The sequence below is a fragment of the Rhipicephalus microplus genome, chromosome 9, assembly GCF_043290135.1.
Source record: "Rhipicephalus microplus isolate Deutch F79 chromosome 9, USDA_Rmic, whole genome shotgun sequence".
Classification (NCBI taxonomy): domain Eukaryota; kingdom Metazoa; phylum Arthropoda; class Arachnida; order Ixodida; family Ixodidae; genus Rhipicephalus; species Rhipicephalus microplus.
This window is the reverse complement of record NC_134708.1, coordinates 133,234,878-133,253,055: the sequence shown is the minus strand read 5'-3', so window position 1 is coordinate 133,253,055 and position 18,178 is coordinate 133,234,878. Positions and strand designations below refer to the sequence as shown.

The following is an 18,178-nucleotide window of genomic DNA, read 5'->3' as shown; positions in this document are numbered from 1 at the left end:
GCTTACTAGCGGCCCACCGTGGTCTTCGTCTCATTTTTTTTTCTGAATAAGTTTGTTCATGAGATATACCGATGTGATCGGTCTCTATCATTATTTTCTTTAGGCACCCCTTGTGGCTGCCATGCTGGAAAACATGACCATATCATTTTTTACATATCAGAGTTAGCGTCTAGATTGCCTTCATTCTTGAGGTCGGTATCGATGTATTTGTCAAAACCTCGCATCAAATCCTCTGCAGAAATGGTCCTTATATGGCATATGACAAATGCATGCTTTCAAACGCCAACATTAGTTCACATTTTAATGCAATAGCGTTAGAGAGCTAGCAGAACTTCTTGCGTAGGCATCATTAATTGTAGCCGAAAAAACATCATCTTGTCTGTTACTTAAAAATCAAGAAAGGCGCAAATAAAGTAATTAATAAAAAAAAAAGAGAAAAGATCGAACCGAGGTCGTCAACATGGCAAGCGGGTGTTCTACCACAGAGCCATGAGGCTTGTTCAAACTGCTTTGAAAAAACACTGCATGAGTGTGATATAGTTAGTGGAAGGAGTCTTCTTAATGCATCATATGTTGCGAGGCAGAAGCATGGAATTTTGACAGGCGTCGGAAGATGTGAATTGAGCAATGAGTGAGTGCTTCAAAGGCCTACCCTTACAAAGCATCCAAACATGTTTAATCATTATCAGTAGTAGCAGAACCATCTACAGAAATGAACAGCTGCATAGATTCGCGTGTTGCCCTGCGGACGCACAGTGAGCACCTAACTGTGCTTGCAATAGGCATTCAGTGATACATAGAAACGACAAATGTTACGCGCTTTTTTTTTTGCTGCATGGGCAGAGGCGTGCACTGAGAACTGATGAAAGTTAGGAGTCTAAACGGCGTTGCGCGCGAGGTGCAATTATGCGGTTGCGACCTACTTTTGAAAGCTGAAGTGTCCCCCAATCTGCCTACATCCCCCCTTTCCCCGACCCTCGTGGGACTAAATTTCGCGACTGTAGCTTACTAGCCGGTGTGAGTTTGGGAGCCCTGACGTAAAGGGATAACACAGCAAGCTGAGATAGTTGGTATGTCAACATATTGGAATAAACGTGCATCACAGCACATATGGACTAAGAAACTGCTTACAGGAGTGCTGACTGACTACTGATAAAGGGTGTAGTTGGTGGACCTCAGTTGAATGGAGGCAACATTTTGCTGTAATGAACTTAATAAACATTTTTAGTACGTTTAACCTTTACTAGCTGCTTGCATAATCAAGGGCTGGTGCTTCAAAATGTTCAGTCTTTCTCGAAATGCTGTAGCTATTGCAACATTCACAATGTATGGAAGGAGATATTGTTGTTCACAGCCAAAATGAAGTCTTGTGAAATATGTTGAGGTGATAGGAGACAGGTTAATTCATGATGTGAGTTTAGTGGCATTGAGTGTATGAGTGACCAAATGTTGAACTGTGCCATGGCTGTCAAGAATATTATAGGAAGTTTGTTCTATTGTACATCAATTTTGGAAATATGTTACAGCAATGACCACTTTGAAAACGGTTATTCAAGGTATCTTTTTCACTCATGACGTCAAAATTAATTTTTTACCTGCTTACTTTGAAAGGTAGCAAGTTATAGGTAGGGATTACGACAAAAAGTGACCTAGCGGTTGTACATTACTAGAGACTTCACTGCCCAAGTTCTAGTTGTAGCCTGTTTTGCATAATCTTGAAAAACATAAGCTGGCTTACATTTACACCTTTGAGATCTTAGTGGCATTTCAAGCATTCAGCCCGTGACAGTAGACAGCTCTTATCATTTTAAGATGATTTTCAAATGCATCGCTTGAGGCATGCTGGTGTTTTAGTGGATGGAAAAAAGTGTGGGCACTTTGCTATTGCCCGTGCACTCATTGCATTCATCTGATGCAGCGGACCAAGTGTATGGGGACCAGGAGATGCACAAGGCGGTGCGCAAGCTCTGCATGGACTACATGGTGCGTTTTCAAATCCCAACTTCCTTTTTTGTGGACATTTTATAGTGGGATTCACTCGTATGGCCTGGAAACCACTGTCTGGCTCACATGGCAGGCATCTTCTGTAAAGCGCGTGCTACCCGAAGCAGTCATTCTCTTTTCTTGCGACTTTGTGCTCTGCTCAAAAAGGAACTCAAAGTGAAATGAGTTTGCGTCTGCACCCTCCTGTATCCTGTCCAGTATGGCGACATGGAAAGAGTAATCGCCCAGTGGTTGAATATTGAGAAGCAATAATGACCAACTAATTTATTGCACAGTAAGAGGGTGACCGAACAGAGTGATGAAATGGGGTTTTATAACGCAGGCCACTGTGTGTTTTGCAGGGGTGGTAGCATGCTAGTAAATATGCAGTGTAAGCTTAGCTGTTAGTGTTGTGCTTTCTGCAATAGTCATATCATGAGCTTTCTTTTTTTAAATATGCCGAATCCAGAACCGAAACTAGCTCAAATAAGGCTCTATTCGGCACATACATACTTTGCTCTAAAACAGTAATGATAGAATCAGTAATTTATTATTAGATCTAGATGAGGGTATGTATGTCTACAAAGAACAGCGTCTTATTTTTTTTTTTTCAGGCCAAGAATTCCGACTACTACTCTCAGTATGTGACTGAGGACTTTGACAAGTATTTAGAGCGCAAGCGGTGTGACCACATTCATGGCAACCACATTGAAATGCAGGCCCTGTCCGAGATGTTCAACCGGCCAATTGAGGTCTATCACTACAGCTCTGGTGAGTGCTATGCCTTGCTTACTGCCTTAGAGTTTCCTACTATTGCTCTCTTTCAGTGGTTACAGTGCTTTGCTCCTGAGTTTGATACCATCCGCAGCGGTAGCATTTCTATGGAGGTGAAGCTGTGTGATGTCGGTTAATGTTTAAAATAAGCCCAGATGGTCCTAATTTCCCGAGCTTTTCACTACCACATCTCTCATAAATTTATATCGTGTTTTTGGGACGTAAACTCTCAGATGTTATTTTTCATTTCATACTCATCAGGAGACTGCTGCATAAATAGTGCACTTGTAAAAATGTTATGCTTTTTAGGATGGTTTTTTTTTTTTGCTATATCTGTTATCGTCTAACTTTGGGATAGATCTTAATTTGAATGTATCACATTGATTCAAGTCAAATGATGTGTCTTTTTATGAAAGAAGAACTTGTTGTCCATCAGTTTATAATATCAAGCTAGAAAATAAATCTATGGTGACTTCTCTAAAAGCTGCCAAGTTGGTGAAAACTTTTTTCTGGTCCTGGTACCTTAGTTCCAGGACTGACATCTTGCTGAAGTTGTGGCTCTGCCTTCTAAGCTGATCAAGAGGCTTGCGGGTAGCAGCTTAGACTTGAAAGAATGCAGACCAGTACACTCGCAAGCATGCACGCTCCTGCGCCCAGTGCTGCATATGCTTACATGCATGGTTCTTGTTCCACTGTACAGTTTCTAATTAGTTATCTAGGATGTGCTGCTAACTATCTCAATAGCTAGCTCTTACAATAACTGTAGCATGAGGGTAAATTAACTAAAATCAGGGAGCCCTGGATGTGGCAAATGTGTTCTGCAGGAACATCGGAAGTTTTTATGAAGTTGATGATGGAGAAAAATACAAGCTCAAATGGCTATAGAAGAGCCTGGAGCTTGAATCTCTTGTGTAAGAAATGATGCTGACGGAGCAATTGCGCTCTTTCTCTCTGGATGCATTTTCTCGTGATTGTGCTTTCTTTGCACAACTTTTCCGACATTGGACATTCACCAACTCGTTAAGAAAGAAGTATTAACGTTCGAACTTTCTAAGAAAAGCTTTAGGAGCAAAGCTCCTTATAGTCGAGGCTTGTCTACAGGTGTTGTGGTGTGCGCTGCCGCTGAGAATGACGATGATGTTGATAACGATGAAGCACACGCACGTTCCAGACCACACATTCTCTTTCTGCCATCACTTAAAGAACCCCAGGTGGTCAAAATTTCCGGAGCCCTCCACTACAGCGTCTCTCATAATCAAATAGTGGTTTTGAGACGTTAAACCCCACAAATCAATCAATCTTTTCTGCCATCACAGCGCATGTAAGGGACTTACTGTACGTCATGACAGTGACGTACAGTAATTTAAAAAAATAAGTACACATGCACAGTACATTAAAATTCGAAAAATAAATGCACACATTAAAAAAAAAGGGAACTGAAGGCAGACCTAACTTAAAACACTTATTTAGCGGTAAAAAACTGCGGTATTATTGCGAAAGCAATTCAGTTAATTCACGCTCTCGGCGGGTCCATTCAGACACTCTTGGGATTGGGGTCGCAGGTTTGGGGGTGTTTAGCACCAGCAGTAGCCATGCTGGCACGCCAAAACATGTGTAGCTGTAAGGGCCACTGAAGTAGCTAGCACGTACCTAGAATTATTGCACTGAATGATCAGCAGTCGCGCGTGCATCCCAAGTATTCAAAAGTACTGACGCAGCTTTAGGTGTGCAAGTTGGCTCAGCGGCAAAACGCACTCTACGCAGTGGCAGCTAGGGCAATCGGTAGCGCGTAAGTGTGGCGGCGATTCATCGGCACAGGTCGCTCGTTTTAATAGTCGTACTGCATGCACGTTTAATTATTAAAGTAATTTTTACTAATAACTGCACGTAGGCCACCAGAATGTCTGTGGCGTCTATTTCTGGGCATCGCAATCGAATTCACCGTGCTTCACATGCACAGAAGAGCATGCGAATGGTGGGAAAGCATTGGCACTTTTCTTCTAATATATGTCATCGACGGATATTCATCCAGAACAGCTTTTCCATAGTTCCTTCCACGAGCAAATCCTCGTTTGTAATTGCTCTTGCGGTAAATGCCCCTAAAAGACCCTATTCTTTCGAGCTCATGAGTGCTAGGGTTAGGGTCTGAAAGGGCACCAATGGACTTCCAAAATAGCGCAACGATGGTATTGCCGCCTTCAAAATCAAGGCTCAGTGCATACATCTTAACATATGGCCGCTTTAGGAAGCGAAGCACTTTTCACAAAGTCTTTTCGTGCAGCTGTCTGTGATGCGTGCCAAAATAGCGCGGATGCCAGTGATCACGACCGTGCCCCTAAAGTCAAAGTGCATGGTTGCTAATTTAGTGACACCCCCTCCCCTTGCATTCCTTCATGCTCCTCGAAGATGAGCGAAATGTTCCTCTCTGCCTGAGTAGTTTTGCATGCGAGGTGATGTTATCGTATGCGCCTTCCGCGCAACTGAGATAGGTTGGCTATTTTATCTCTGCTTCAGCCAGGTTTGATGCCTGTGCTTTTCCCCATGTGTAAAACAAGTGATGCGCGGGGAGATGTTATCGATTTGGTCATTACACAGAACGTGACGGCGACGGCAAAAATGCAGTCTATAATGTTCATTTAATTGCTATTTCAACAATCACGAAATAACTTATGTCTTGCGTCTCAGGCGAATGCATAAGTTGCCCTGTGAGGTTTTTTTTTTTTTTTTTCACTGCTTTGTAGAGGGCTCTAAGGGGCTTTTGGCATACAGACAGAATTCCCTGGTCATATGCAACATCGCTGCAAAAGGAAAACGAAGTTTGTAAAGCCATGTAGTCCATCTTTGATCGCACTTTGTGACACTTTGGAGAAGCTTGATTGAAGCATATCTTCATATACGGGCAACCCGGCGCATGTGCAAACGATAGCCTAAAAGCACTCTAAAAAATGATCTTGCTGCAGAACAGAGAGGCCTCAGGCAGAGGGAAGGGAAAGTCGGAGGAGCTTGGCTTTATGAGGTCAGCCAAGTAAGTGACGTCATGTTATGCCCAGAAATATAATTGATCGTGAAGAATAAGAACCGCTCTTTCTCCTTGGAGTTGTCCTAGAAAAATTCACTAGGGAAAGCGCGAGTATTAAGTGTCGAGGCGTTGTTGTACGTCTCAACGATTGTCTACTATGTCTGCTCATAACACCATAGATGTATTTAAAATGTTATTAGATCAAGTGCAATTTTATTGAACCAGAAATCTGTTTCTTTGCTGCAAAAATAATAACTGAACAAGTTGTTCTAGAATGCTCAAATTTATGACACTATTGTCTTTGCATTATCGAGTGAAATTGGGAGTGCTCCCAAGATAATTGGCTGCAGAATGCTCCAATATGCAAAATTACCTGCTCAAAAGGGCTCCAAAATGGAAAATTTTGCCTGTTGGAAGAGCTACAAACTGAAGATTTTGCTGCTCCAAAAATTTCTCCAAATCGGAAGACCTCGGCAGCATCAGTGCACTTTGGAGGACTTCTGATGACAAGCGTCTTTGTGAATAATATTGCCCATACTAAGACGGCATTCAGATTGTCTTGCTGAGTGCATGTTTCTTCTTACCACGTTAAGGCTCATCAAATTGAGACATGAGCACTAGCACTCAGCAAATGCTGGTACAGTTTGCTGGTTAGCAAAATCCAGGAAAGAGCTTGCAGGAATTTACTTCTTGGAAAGTGCAGACTGTAAGGGTTTCTACAATATTATTAGCCTTTCATGGTTAACTTGTCCCAATAAGTGAGTGAACTTGTGATGACGCAAAAATAAATACCTAGCACTAGAATAGAATTGTTACACTATTCTGTCCCATGTTTCTATTGTGGTATAGTCTTGGTGAGTAGTAAGCATTAGCATGAGGTATGTAATGCATGAGAATGGGCTCCTTATGAAGTCTTCATTGCCAAGAAATGTGGTGCCGTCAAGCTGCACTTAAGCTTGACTCGTAGTGCAGTGTCCATGCTCTGATTTGGGTGCACGTTAAAGAACCCAAGGTGGTCGAAATTTCCGGAGCCTTCTACTACGATGTCTTTCGTAATCATGTAGTGGTTTTGGGATGTTAAACCCCAGATACGGATTAATGCAGTGTCAATGTTTTTACATAACACCCGTTAGGAAATGTGCGTATCAGGTTTAACTCTTAGTAGCGTTGTCAGAAACGTCATTCTGCTCCCGTGGAGCCCTTTCCTGAGGGAAGACCTGTTGCTCTGCAGAGCCGATCAACATCTTTCACGGGGGCCAGCAGACGGACAACGAGCCGATTCGGCTGAGCTACCACCGCAATGTGCACTACAACTCAATTGTGGACCCGTACAAGGCTACGGTGGGCGTGGGCCTCGGCCTGCCGTCCTTCAAGCCCGGCCTGGCAGACAAAAGCCTGGTGAAGGAGGCCCTGCGTGCCTCGGAGGAGCTACAGCTGGAGCAGGCCATGCTGGAGGACAAGCTGCGTGCCACCGACTGGGAGGCCACTAGCGAGGCCCTCGAGGAGCAGGTGGCCCGCGAGTCCTACCTGCACTGGCTGCGTGAGAACGAGATGCGCACCCGCAAGAAGGTGGGCCTCTCTCTCTCTCTATCCATCAAGTGGTTGGAGGTCGCTACCAATTCCTGAAGGGTTAATATCGTTTGCCCCTAGAGAGGCTTCACAACCGTTTATTAGTGAACGCAAGTTGAATAAACTTGCTATGGTTACTTTGTACAGGATGTAACTACTCAACACAACTGGTCTCCACCCTTTTCCCCGGTGGAGGCTCACACCTCACATGCACCTTCATTTTGGTTGCTGGAAGTAAGGTTTATAGTTTGTGTGTAGCCATGGCAGCTGGTATGCTGGCAGAACAGCAAGAACACTGGAGACGCTATCGCAAGGCATCAGAAAAGTGTGCGCATTTGAGAAACTGTGTTTTAAACTAGCATTACAGCTTCTTTAAGTGCTGAAAATGTAGGAAAATTAGTAAGAATGAGAAACTAATTTGTTGAATTCGTTGAAATGCTAACCTCTCTGTGTTGCAGACCCGGTCAGCCACGGCCACATCGAGCTCAAGCCTCTCCCCCCTGGTGGAAGTTGGAGGCAACACGGCGGCATCTGGAGCGTCCTCTTCTCCACGTGGAGGCAGAGCATCTCCACGGTCACGAGCCAGTCCTCGCACACCGCCACTCGGAGGGGCTCAGGCACTCTCGGACCAGACGGACACTGTAACCCACGCCGGTGATGGCAAAGGTGAGCAGCCAGCCATCTTATGTGGGCCATTTCTTCAGTGGTGTGTTGTTTGCATTTGTATGCCTGCTACAGTCATATCTTGATAATTTTAACTCGAAGGGGCCCGAAAATTTGTTTGAACTGAAAGAAGTTAAAATTAATGAAAGCTAATTGAACAGAGGGCTTACCTGCTGTGGCGCATGTGTATTGAGCCAACACACGAAAAGGAAGTTTCAGAAGACTTGAGGTATGTTGACAGCGTGCTCCTAAAAGTGATGCTATCGCTGCGCCAATCGCACCAAATTGCTCCCAAGTGATCTGGCTGCTACGTCCTGCTACATTTCCTAAAAATTTAGCAAGTCTGCTCCAAACCCCCGCCAGAGGGTGGATGCCAACTTTCAGAAATGAAACTAACTACTTCAAGTTCTCCCATTGAAGGCGACATCGTGGTGCACCTGCATAGGACTTAGAAACTGCGAAATCTTACAAATTATAGGGGAAAAACAAAAACAAAACGAATAGATGTTTTTTCATTCTGTTCAAGTGGTCAGATCACCACAGCCATATCTGAAATAGCTTTAATGCCTCTCAGTACACTTCATAGGTATTTTGGGACATGTCTGGGCTTTCATGAATGCATTATGAACTACATGCAAATTCCAATTGTTTGCATCTTGTGCTGAGCGCTGGCGATACACGCTGAGCGCGGAACCAAAAGAGCGGACTATTCGTGCCACTTTTCCTGATGCATGCGTTCACATAAACGCTGTGCTGTTATACAAAATCTCCACCGACACGCAGAGTTTGCTACTGTGTAAAACCGATCGTTTTTACAGTCGAATCTCAATTCAAATTTGAAGGAGCCTGAAAATTTGTTCAAATTACAAGAAGTTCGAATTAATGAATGCTAAATAAACGGAGGTCTCTCCATGCAGTGGTGCATGTGCATTGAGCTAACACATGAGGGGGAAGTTTCAGAAGACTTACCGTATTTACTCGATTCTACCGCGCCCTCGATTGTAACGCGCACCCGATTTCCACCGCGGAAAAAAAAAAAAAACGTAAGACATCGATTGCAACGCGCACCCATTTTTCTCGCTGGCTTGCACGATCACACCACTCGAAAAAACGACTCCTTTTGGGAGCGTCTTCCATTCAAATATGAGGTACGGGCGAAGCTTGTGCCCATCTGACGTGTAACAGAGCATTGCCGTCACTGTAGTTTTACTGTGGACCGATGTCAGCACGCAAACTTGCTTCGCCCCCTTCTTCTCGACGGTTGTGGTGCCAGGCATGTCGAAGTAAAAAGGCGTCTGATCGGCATTCACGATTTGCCCAAGCAGGTAGCCGTTGTTGTGCCGCAGGTTTAGGACGAACCTCTGAAAACTGTGAAGCTTTTCATCGAACTCCTCCGCAAAACTTTTCCCATATGCCCGTTCCCCTTCGAAAGAAAAAGCCTTTCCTCTTCATAAAGTTAGTTAGCCAGCACCTGCTCGCTTTAAACTGGCTCCACATTAGACCTTTTTCTAAGGCTACTTGCATAGCCCGCAGTTGGAGCAGTTCTGTCGTCACGGGCCGCTGTGCCGCTCGCTGCTCAAGCACATACTCGCCGAGCAGCTCTTTAATTTGCGGAAACCGACCCTGCTGTGGTCCACTGAAGCCTTTGCGTGAAGCTTTGCTGTCGACAATCTTCTGCTTTTGTTTCCGTCGGTCCCGCATGCACGTTTCGGGAACTCCGAACGACCGCGATGCGGCCCGATTTCCGCCCGTTTCTGCACACGCGATGACTTTTCTTTTAAAAGTGGCATCGTGGTGCACTCGAGTTTTTGGAGTCGGCCCTTCCACGCCGTCGATGCTAATGCACTACTAGATGACGAACTCCTCAGCACACGTACGAAGTGCCGCACATGGGAAACACATAGGCTGAAATGGCCGACGCGCCATGCCGACGCACATAGGAGGCGGCCATTTTGGATTTGCCGATGGCAATAGATTGACCGTAGTTTTTTTGTTCGTATTCGATTCTAACGGGCATGCGATTTATGAACTCGCTTAACCGGAAAAAAGGTGCGCGTTAGATTTGAGTAATTGCGGTACATTTATTCACAAATTACAGGACATCTGTCATTAATTGAAGCAATTGGTGATGTGCATCTGCACACATTTGCCTTGCAATGAATCGATCGATTTTGCACGCAGCTTGCAAAGCATTTCTACTTCGGCTTCAGCATTCTCCTGGCAAGATAAGTTGCGTGCGGAAATGTCTAGCGCCGACACTCTCTAAAGACGACGACGACAACTACGTAGCCTCTCCACTACGCAGCCGCAGCATGGTCAGCACGTAACGAGAAAGGAGGAGGGTTTCCACGAGAAGAGAAGCAGATCGGCATTTGAGAGAAAACCAACACTCCACGGCAGCTTTTTTTTCTTTTTGCTCTGTTCGCTTGCTTCGTTGAAAGAAGGTTTGCGTGGCAGGCACAGGAAAGGGGAAGCGTGGCACCGGCGTGTGAGAGACACTCCCACCCCTCAAAACGCAGAGCCGTGCTCCCGCAAAGGCAAGGGCTGCAGAAGGTAGTGCCTATTTCTTTTTCTTCAACCGCACATTCATTCAACCTAGCGACATATTTTTTTCCTCTCTCTCTCTTCGCGCGCGGCTTTGGAAGGAGAAGGGTCTTTCCGTGGCAGGCACGGAAAAGGGAGAGGCGTGACACGGGTGCATCGCAGATCCGCATTTGAGAGAGAGCAAACATTCCACCGCAGCCTTTTCTTTCTTTTTCCTTTCCTTCTCGCGCAGCGTTGAGATGTCGCAGGTGCCGCCGCGGCATCGGGCAGAGTGCTGAGAGCATTTTCGGAGCGCGGTATGTTCTAATTAACCAACGCGCAAGCAAGTGCTTGCGCATTGGAATTATCAGGCGTTTCCGCCCATTGGGATACACATAGCTTTGACGGGACCTCATCGTGAGTTCAAATTAACCGGAAGTTCAAATTAAGCGTGCTCGAATTAATGAGATTCGACTGTAGTTGTGTGCAGCACAATGCAAACTAATCCGATGCCGTCTCTGACGGGACACTGCTGTACAGTATGCAAACGCGTTTGTCGTGACAGTGTTCTTGATGTCCATTTCGCTCCCACATGTGCGGTGATGGCCAGCTCCTTTCGTTTGTAAAGGCAGTGCATCTCTGCGGCATACTTAGCGGTCTCGCTCAAAGAGTCAGCATAAACAGTGGCATGGTGCATTAGGGTTATCACCTATTGGAAAAATTGGCCCCATATCTGTATGTTAATCTGCAAATTTCGTCGAAAGACGATAGTCTTGCGTGTGGAGAGAGTGAAAAAACATTTATTTGTTGTTCTGCGCAAGAAAATCAATGAATGGTATTCTGGAGGCGCTGCGTTAGAGTGCCTCGAGCGTGCAGCGGAGGCGAATGAGCGCATCAAGTCATGTCACACGTGAGACACGAGCGCCTTCTGGCAGTTTTTTTTTTGGAAAATGAAGCGCAAGGCCCTGAGACGAGCATGCGCACCTGTCTCGGAGGTGATGAGGTGTAGAACGAAAGGCGATGGGTAGGTGCCACTACCGTGTGTCGTCTTAGCAAAGCGTTGGAAACGCTTGCCTTTTCGTGCAAGCCTTGCATGGTCAGGGCTACGTGATAAACGCTACGCTCCTTAGAATTACTCATGTATATCTTTTCTAGTAAGAGAGAGACATACAGAATATTGATGTGTTGTTATGGTGTCTCAGATATGTGCAATAATTACTTTTTAATTGGCAATCACACAAGTCTGAACGCTGAATCTTGAGCAACATTAGTGGGCGCTGGGGATGGGATCGGTCGTTTGGGGTATCGGCTGGTACCCAGTTCGCGGTAAGGGTGGACAAACAGACAAATGTACACACAGACAGATCAAAATTGTTGCGAAGCTCCCCAGAAAGACTATCGTCTTTAAAAGCATGCAGTACGCTCATAACGACGCTACCCCACATGCACTACTGAGCACTTGGCTAGAAATTCTTATCATAAAGGGTTGTCAGCAATTAGCCACACTGGTGCGTTTGTCGCTTGTTGCTATCACACCTCCGCACATTTCCGATGCTTATCCATAAAAGCATCACCGTACTGTGCCGCAGTTGTGGCCCCGTCAGACTTTCGGTCTGCTTCACCCCATACCATTTAAGCATGGGGGTGAAGCTGACTTTAGGACATTAACTGCGACAGCAAACACGTCAACTTACAAAAGTGCCGATTTATGCACACGAGATTTGGACATAGCTGAGCTGGGGTTGCAATGAATGTTGTTTCGAACATGGGGGCAGGAATTTGAAAAATTGAATTCAACAGCTAAGAAAAATATACATATGCTAGGGATGTCCGAAATTCAAGGTGTTATTACACACTGGCTTGTGACGGTGCCGTACAGCATCTGAATGTTTATGCATATCTGAAAAATTGGGCAGCCAAAAAATGTACTTGTGGATATATAAATGGCCGGCATGCGGGCTGCTTTGTGAACACCTTCATGGCTACAAGACGTTACCAAGACGCTCGCTGTAGTCAAGACGTTACCAAGGCAACCCAGCCAACTTTGAAATTCACAAGTCGAGCCAACGTTCTGCTTGTTCATCATATGGCAATTGTAGTGACTATATTTGAGCATGTGATGACTCTTCCAGGCATGCCTTACTCTTGGGCTGGTGCACCAGCTGCCCCGTATCCTAAAATGCTCACTTTTAAGCGGTCAAGCAATTCTCATGCAAAAGATTTAAAATACAGTGAAACCTGCTTATAACAAACCTTGAAATAACGAATTTCTCGATATAACAAAGTTTTTTGATGTTATTTATTTATTGATACTGTTAGCCAAAGGCCGTTACAGGGTGGGGTAAAGAAATACACTTCGCTTGTTGACACAAGCACAACAAAATGAAATCAATAAAGACAACACAATGGGCAGTTTTAACAGAGGACCAATGCTACAGGTAAGTTAATTAAGGTTTACACAGTAGTCACCAACGATTGGCATGGTAGCATAACTTCATACAACACACTTGATGAAGGCTATACCATATACATCACAAACTTCAGCGTCGTAGGAACTTTTCCTACAAACGTCACGTACTGTTATAGAAAAATATACAAAAAAATAGAACATCTCCGTGTAGAAGAGATGAGGTAATAACGCCCAGATATGATTACCTAGAGGAGTAATATGCCATTACCGTCTTTTCAAGTTCCTCTGTAGAATTAATTTGAGTAATGCTGTAGGGTAGTGCGTTCCATTCTTCAATCGTTTTCGGGAAGAGGGAATATTTAAAGGTGTCAACCTTTGTAGGCGTAGGCAAAAACTGGTCCTCGTGGCTAGATCCAACAACCCATGAAATACGTGAAGTTCTGTTTTCTATGAATCTGTAGGGGTTGGGGGCACACTGGTCTTAGAAACTTTTTTTTTTTTTGCTTTCCAACCAATTTTAATGAAACTCCATGGGCTTGTTCAGTTTTTTTAGCTGATTTCAAATATACAATTAGTTTTGATGTAAGCTAATTAGTTCCCGAGATAATTAAAAATCTTTCGTGATTGTTCTTGAGAACAATAGAAAAAAAACTAGTCAACAAAAAATTACCAGCATGGCATGAATAGATACTAGAAGTTGTGGAGAATGAAATGACGGAAGCAGTTTTTTTGTCTGGCAATCACACATGCAAGTTTACATCAATTCTAATTTCTCGGTTTAAAGTATGCCTGCTAACCAGTTATTTAAACAATTATTTAAATGTGAAATGCAAAATCTGTTTCCCTTACTTCAAGGTTTAAACATTCAGCTTGACAATGCAAAAGAAATTATCTTTCTAGCTGCACCGCATGCCGATATGTACCTCTCAAGAATTTCCTAAACGTCAAAAATATGCATTTTGAGAAAATGGCAAAAAACACAACGGTGCCATGTTTAATGTAAACGGTAAAACATTCTGTACATTTTTGGAGCAAAATGACTAGTAGGCCCCAGAAGCATAGTCCCCAGAAGCATAGTCCCCTTGACTGCTGGCATCCAGGTGCCGCTTCTTGAGCGTCCGCTGCACATTTTCTGCAGACGCACGCCTGAGGGTAGAGTCCCTGGTTCGGCGGCGGTCTTTTTCAGCCATGCGTTTGCTACTCAGTAGGCTGGGGTTCAAGCACAGCTCTTTGAGGATCTTGGATGATGTTACTTGACTTCCGGCATTAAACCTCATCACTGCATCGGCGACCGCAGCTTCTACACTGTGCAGTGATGCATGGCGCTGCTTCGGGGCCAGCGACCAAATCACAGAGTGGAGACTTTCATTACTGTTCTGAGTCATGCCTCGCTGGCAGCGCTCCAGCAGCTTCTTGTCCGCCAAGCATTCGTACACTGGAAGCAAGGCCTCACAGACATGCGGCGGCAGGTTGTAGCGGTGTTTGGGGGCCGGCTCACCCCTGGCCTTGGCAGCGTTCTGGCGGCACCACAAGTCAGGACCTGTAGGGCACAGGCTGTGGTTGGACACGGCATCGTTGGACGTCACATGGTGGTATGTGGCCATCACAGCATTGTGCATGGCTGGCGCGTCCCCTTTGTAAGATTTGATGGCCCAGCCATAGTAAGAGGTCAATTTGTTAACCAGGTCACCAGTCAGCCGCCCCCTACCACTGAGGCTCTCAGAGCCAGCTGGCCTCTGCTTGGGGAGATTGCGCACTTGCGTGCCCATCCTCTTCTGGACGTGGTTCACACATTCCTCTTTGGTTACCTTTATAAAACCATACACATCTGCTTCCTTCAAAGCAGGGTAGGTGCGGCAGTCGCCATCAGAAAGAACTGTAGTGTATCTCAGCTTATGACGCTCCCACGACCTCTGAAACAGAATGAGGGCAGCTTCCACTTCCATCTCTCCAGCTTTTTTTGTGCTGTTTTTCTGGCAGTGGTGGTTCGCTTTCCACTCGTCGTAGGACGGGTCACTTTCTTTAGGCGCCCGCTCGCAGCTGGCACAAAAATTGCAGAGCACGACATAATCGAGCACAAGCCCCGTAAACAACTCGATAACTGTGCCGACTCCGATGTGCGACGAGTGTCCCCTCGTCATCCAGGAACCGTCGTACGACACAGCGATGTTGCCCGGGTTGCCGAGGTCCAGTTCCGCGTACAGTTCCCGAACCGATCGCGCGCACTCCGCGGTCAGCTTTTCCGACGCACGAACAGCTGCGGGCGTCAGTTTCGTCTTCACGTAGCTCTGCCACGTTTTGTTGTGCAGGCCGCGTGAAGAAATGTTCATCGATGAAAAAACGTCGTTGAATGCCGTTTGCTGATTGCCAGTAGACTGCATAGCGCGCGCGCCCAAAACATTGATGGCAAACGGCTTTGCCTTGCTCTCGCCGTCAACGCGCGGCAAGCTCCATGCCACCGACACATCGCCGCAGGTCGCGCACGTAAGCACTAGCTTTACGGCAAGGTCGTACTCCCTGTCCTCTTTGCCGATGTTTACATCACCGGAGCACAATTTGCACTTCACTGCACGCATCAGTTCGTTCACCTGGTCCAAACTCACTATCAAAAACCGTGTTTCGTCCAGCGGCGTGGCTGCGGCATCGTCGATATCGGCTAACAGGCCGCACTTGCGTTGTGTTGCTCCAGTTGAAGCGAGCTCTTGCAGCTTGTTTTCGGCGTTGCGACGCACTTCTGCCACTTCTAACGGGTGCAGCACTGCTGTGTCAAGACGAACGCGGCCGCTGCCGAATGCGTTATCTTGAGCGGGCGGCGGCGGAGGTGCTAGGCCTATGTTATTAGGGGCCTCGCCGCTGGCCACGGAAGGTGGGTCGCTTGCTCGTTCAGCGCTCCTCGCTGACGCGGAACGGCCTTTGAAGTTCTCGAGGAGCGACTTCTTTCTTTTTTTGCCGTACTGATTCCTTGTGTCGAATTTCCTTCCGGCTTTCCACATCGCGCGCAATCCTTGGCTAATCCGTCATTCTCAGTCCGAGCAATATGGCGCCTGACTGCGCCGCCGACGGCGCGAAGCAGACGACACACGCCGCTTGCGGCCAATCGCGTTGCGCTGTTTAGTCACGTGCGCTCGCCGGCGAATAGGAACGTGTATTTTTGCTTTTTTTTTGGCGCGTGTTTTCTACTCTACCAATGAGCGGACAGGAGCCAGAGTGGCGGGAAATTGAAGACCGAAGACCGCGCTTTCAAATGAGACCTAGATCACTGCGATACTGCCCGTGGCGCAGCTGCAAGGAATTATTGAAAAATTGCCGTTTTGGCGTCAGAATCTCGCCAAATCGGGCCCGTACGGCTTTTATAAGTAGCTGTTGCTGTTCAAGTACCAACTTTTCGGAGGAAAAACTGAGCAAACTAATAGAAAAATACCTGTAGATTTCAAAAATGACATCTAAAAAAAAGTCGTTTTTGGGCAACTTTTCGGCCCCAGAGACCCGTGTGCCCCTTTAAATATAAAGCAGTTGTGTTTAAGTATATGAATTTTGTGTTTAAGCCACTTTTCGTCGCAATGAAAGCTCAGGCAATTTTAGTGGAGTCGGCATTTCGGTCGCTGAGTCTATGTTCCTTTATTTTGACATAGTAAGCCTTGCTGCACACCTCTGTACTTTTTCTATTTTCTTTACTTCATTTTTTGTATGTGGATTCCATATTATGCTTCCGTATTCTAGTGCGGGACGTATCAGTCAGGTATGTGTTAGTTTAACATCTCGGGAAGCAAATTTAAACTTACGTCTAAATGACCAGAGTTTAACCTCAGCGGCATTACATAAGTTAGTAATATGTTTTTTCCAAGATAAGTCATCTGATATCGTAATGCCTAAATACTTAAAGTGCCTAACATGTGTCAATGGCTTTCCGTCTAATATGTAATTGAAAACTGACATATTTTTTGTTTTCCTAGTTATGCACGCATATACTGTTTTCTCTTGATTTATTTTCATATTCCATCGTGTGCACCAATAGCACAGCAATGAATTGCAGTGCTGAGGCTAACTCTAAATGATCTTCATGAGATGATATTTTAGAATATATTAGGCAATCATCTGCAAACAGACTAGCAGTAATTTTGCTACTAAGGCCACTTGTAATAGCTTTTATATAACACAGGAATAAAACAGGTGCTAATACTGATCCCTGGGGGACACTAGACATTACATTTAACATTCTCGGTTTCTTTCCTTTCACTTCGACGTATTGTGTCTTATCAGCTAGATATGATTCAATCCACTTCATTATATTTAAGTTTACTCCGAGCTGAAGTAATTTACCAATTAAATCCGAGTGGGAAACACGATCAAAGGCTTTCGATAAGTCTAAGCAAATTCCGTCTATTTGACCTGTTTCATTAAGTATTTCAGCGAAATCGTGCACTGTTTCAGCAAGTTGGGTGATTGTGGATAAGTGTCTCCTAAATCTATGCTGGTTAGGATTTTACCTGTTTGAGCTTTCGAGAAAACTAAACAAGCTTTTTGATAATATATGCTCGAATATTTTACAGCATGCGCATGTAATAGATATTGGTCTGTAATTTTGTACTTAATGTTTATCACCTGTTTTGTGTACTGGTACGACTCGCGCTATTAGCCAATCATGTGGTAATTTATGCTGCTCAAGAGACACATTAAAAATTATCAGTAAATACTTAGCAATCCATTCCGAATATCTTCTAAGGAATCCATTAGGAATGCCATCCGGGCCAGGAGACTTTTTGGTATCAAGGTTTAACAGGAGAGAAAGTATGCCTTCTTCAGATAACATAACGTCTAGCATGTCTGAATGCGCTTTATCCATTTTAGCTCTTATCGCTGTAGGCAAAGGTGTCGAGGGGTCGAAAACAGAGTTGAAAAATTTATTGTATTTATCAGCAATTTGAGTGGGGTCGGTAATTATACATCAATTATTCGTAATATAGGTCACATTCTCACAAGATGGAGCGAGGTGATGCCAAAATCGCTGTGGCGGTTCTTTCATAAACTTCGACAAAGTGTGGGAATGGTAGTGTTCTTTTGCGATAGTTTTTCCTTGAGAGTAATTGAAAAATTATGGATCTCATTACGATCTTAGTTTTTTCTTTTTCTTCTATGTTTTAATTTCCTTTTTAACTGTATGATTTCTCGATTCACCCAAGGATTTCGTCTTTTGACGTTTTTTTACTTTTATCGGGATGTATTTATGCATACAAAGA

At 45.0% G+C, this 18,178-nt stretch overlaps 1 protein-coding gene and 1 pseudogene across 1 annotated transcript in view; one reads left to right on the top strand and one right to left on the bottom strand.

The window, feature by feature from the left end:
* LOC119163075 (uncharacterized) overlaps window positions 1–18,178 on the bottom strand; it is a 392,637-nt pseudogene that overhangs the window by 48,717 nt on the left and 325,742 nt on the right.
* The window catches only part of LOC119163073 (OTU domain-containing protein 5-B), a 57,125-nt gene that overhangs the window by 25,870 nt on the left and 13,077 nt on the right, over window positions 1–18,178 (top strand). The window contains exons 3-6 of the mRNA XM_037415007.2: window positions 1,919–1,983; window positions 2,598–2,754; window positions 7,008–7,345; window positions 7,804–8,011. Of these exons, the coding sequence (XP_037270904.1) occupies window positions 1,919–1,983; window positions 2,598–2,754; window positions 7,008–7,345; window positions 7,804–8,011 (768 nt within the window). The remainder of the gene's footprint in view (window positions 1–1,918; window positions 1,984–2,597; window positions 2,755–7,007; window positions 7,346–7,803; window positions 8,012–18,178) is intronic.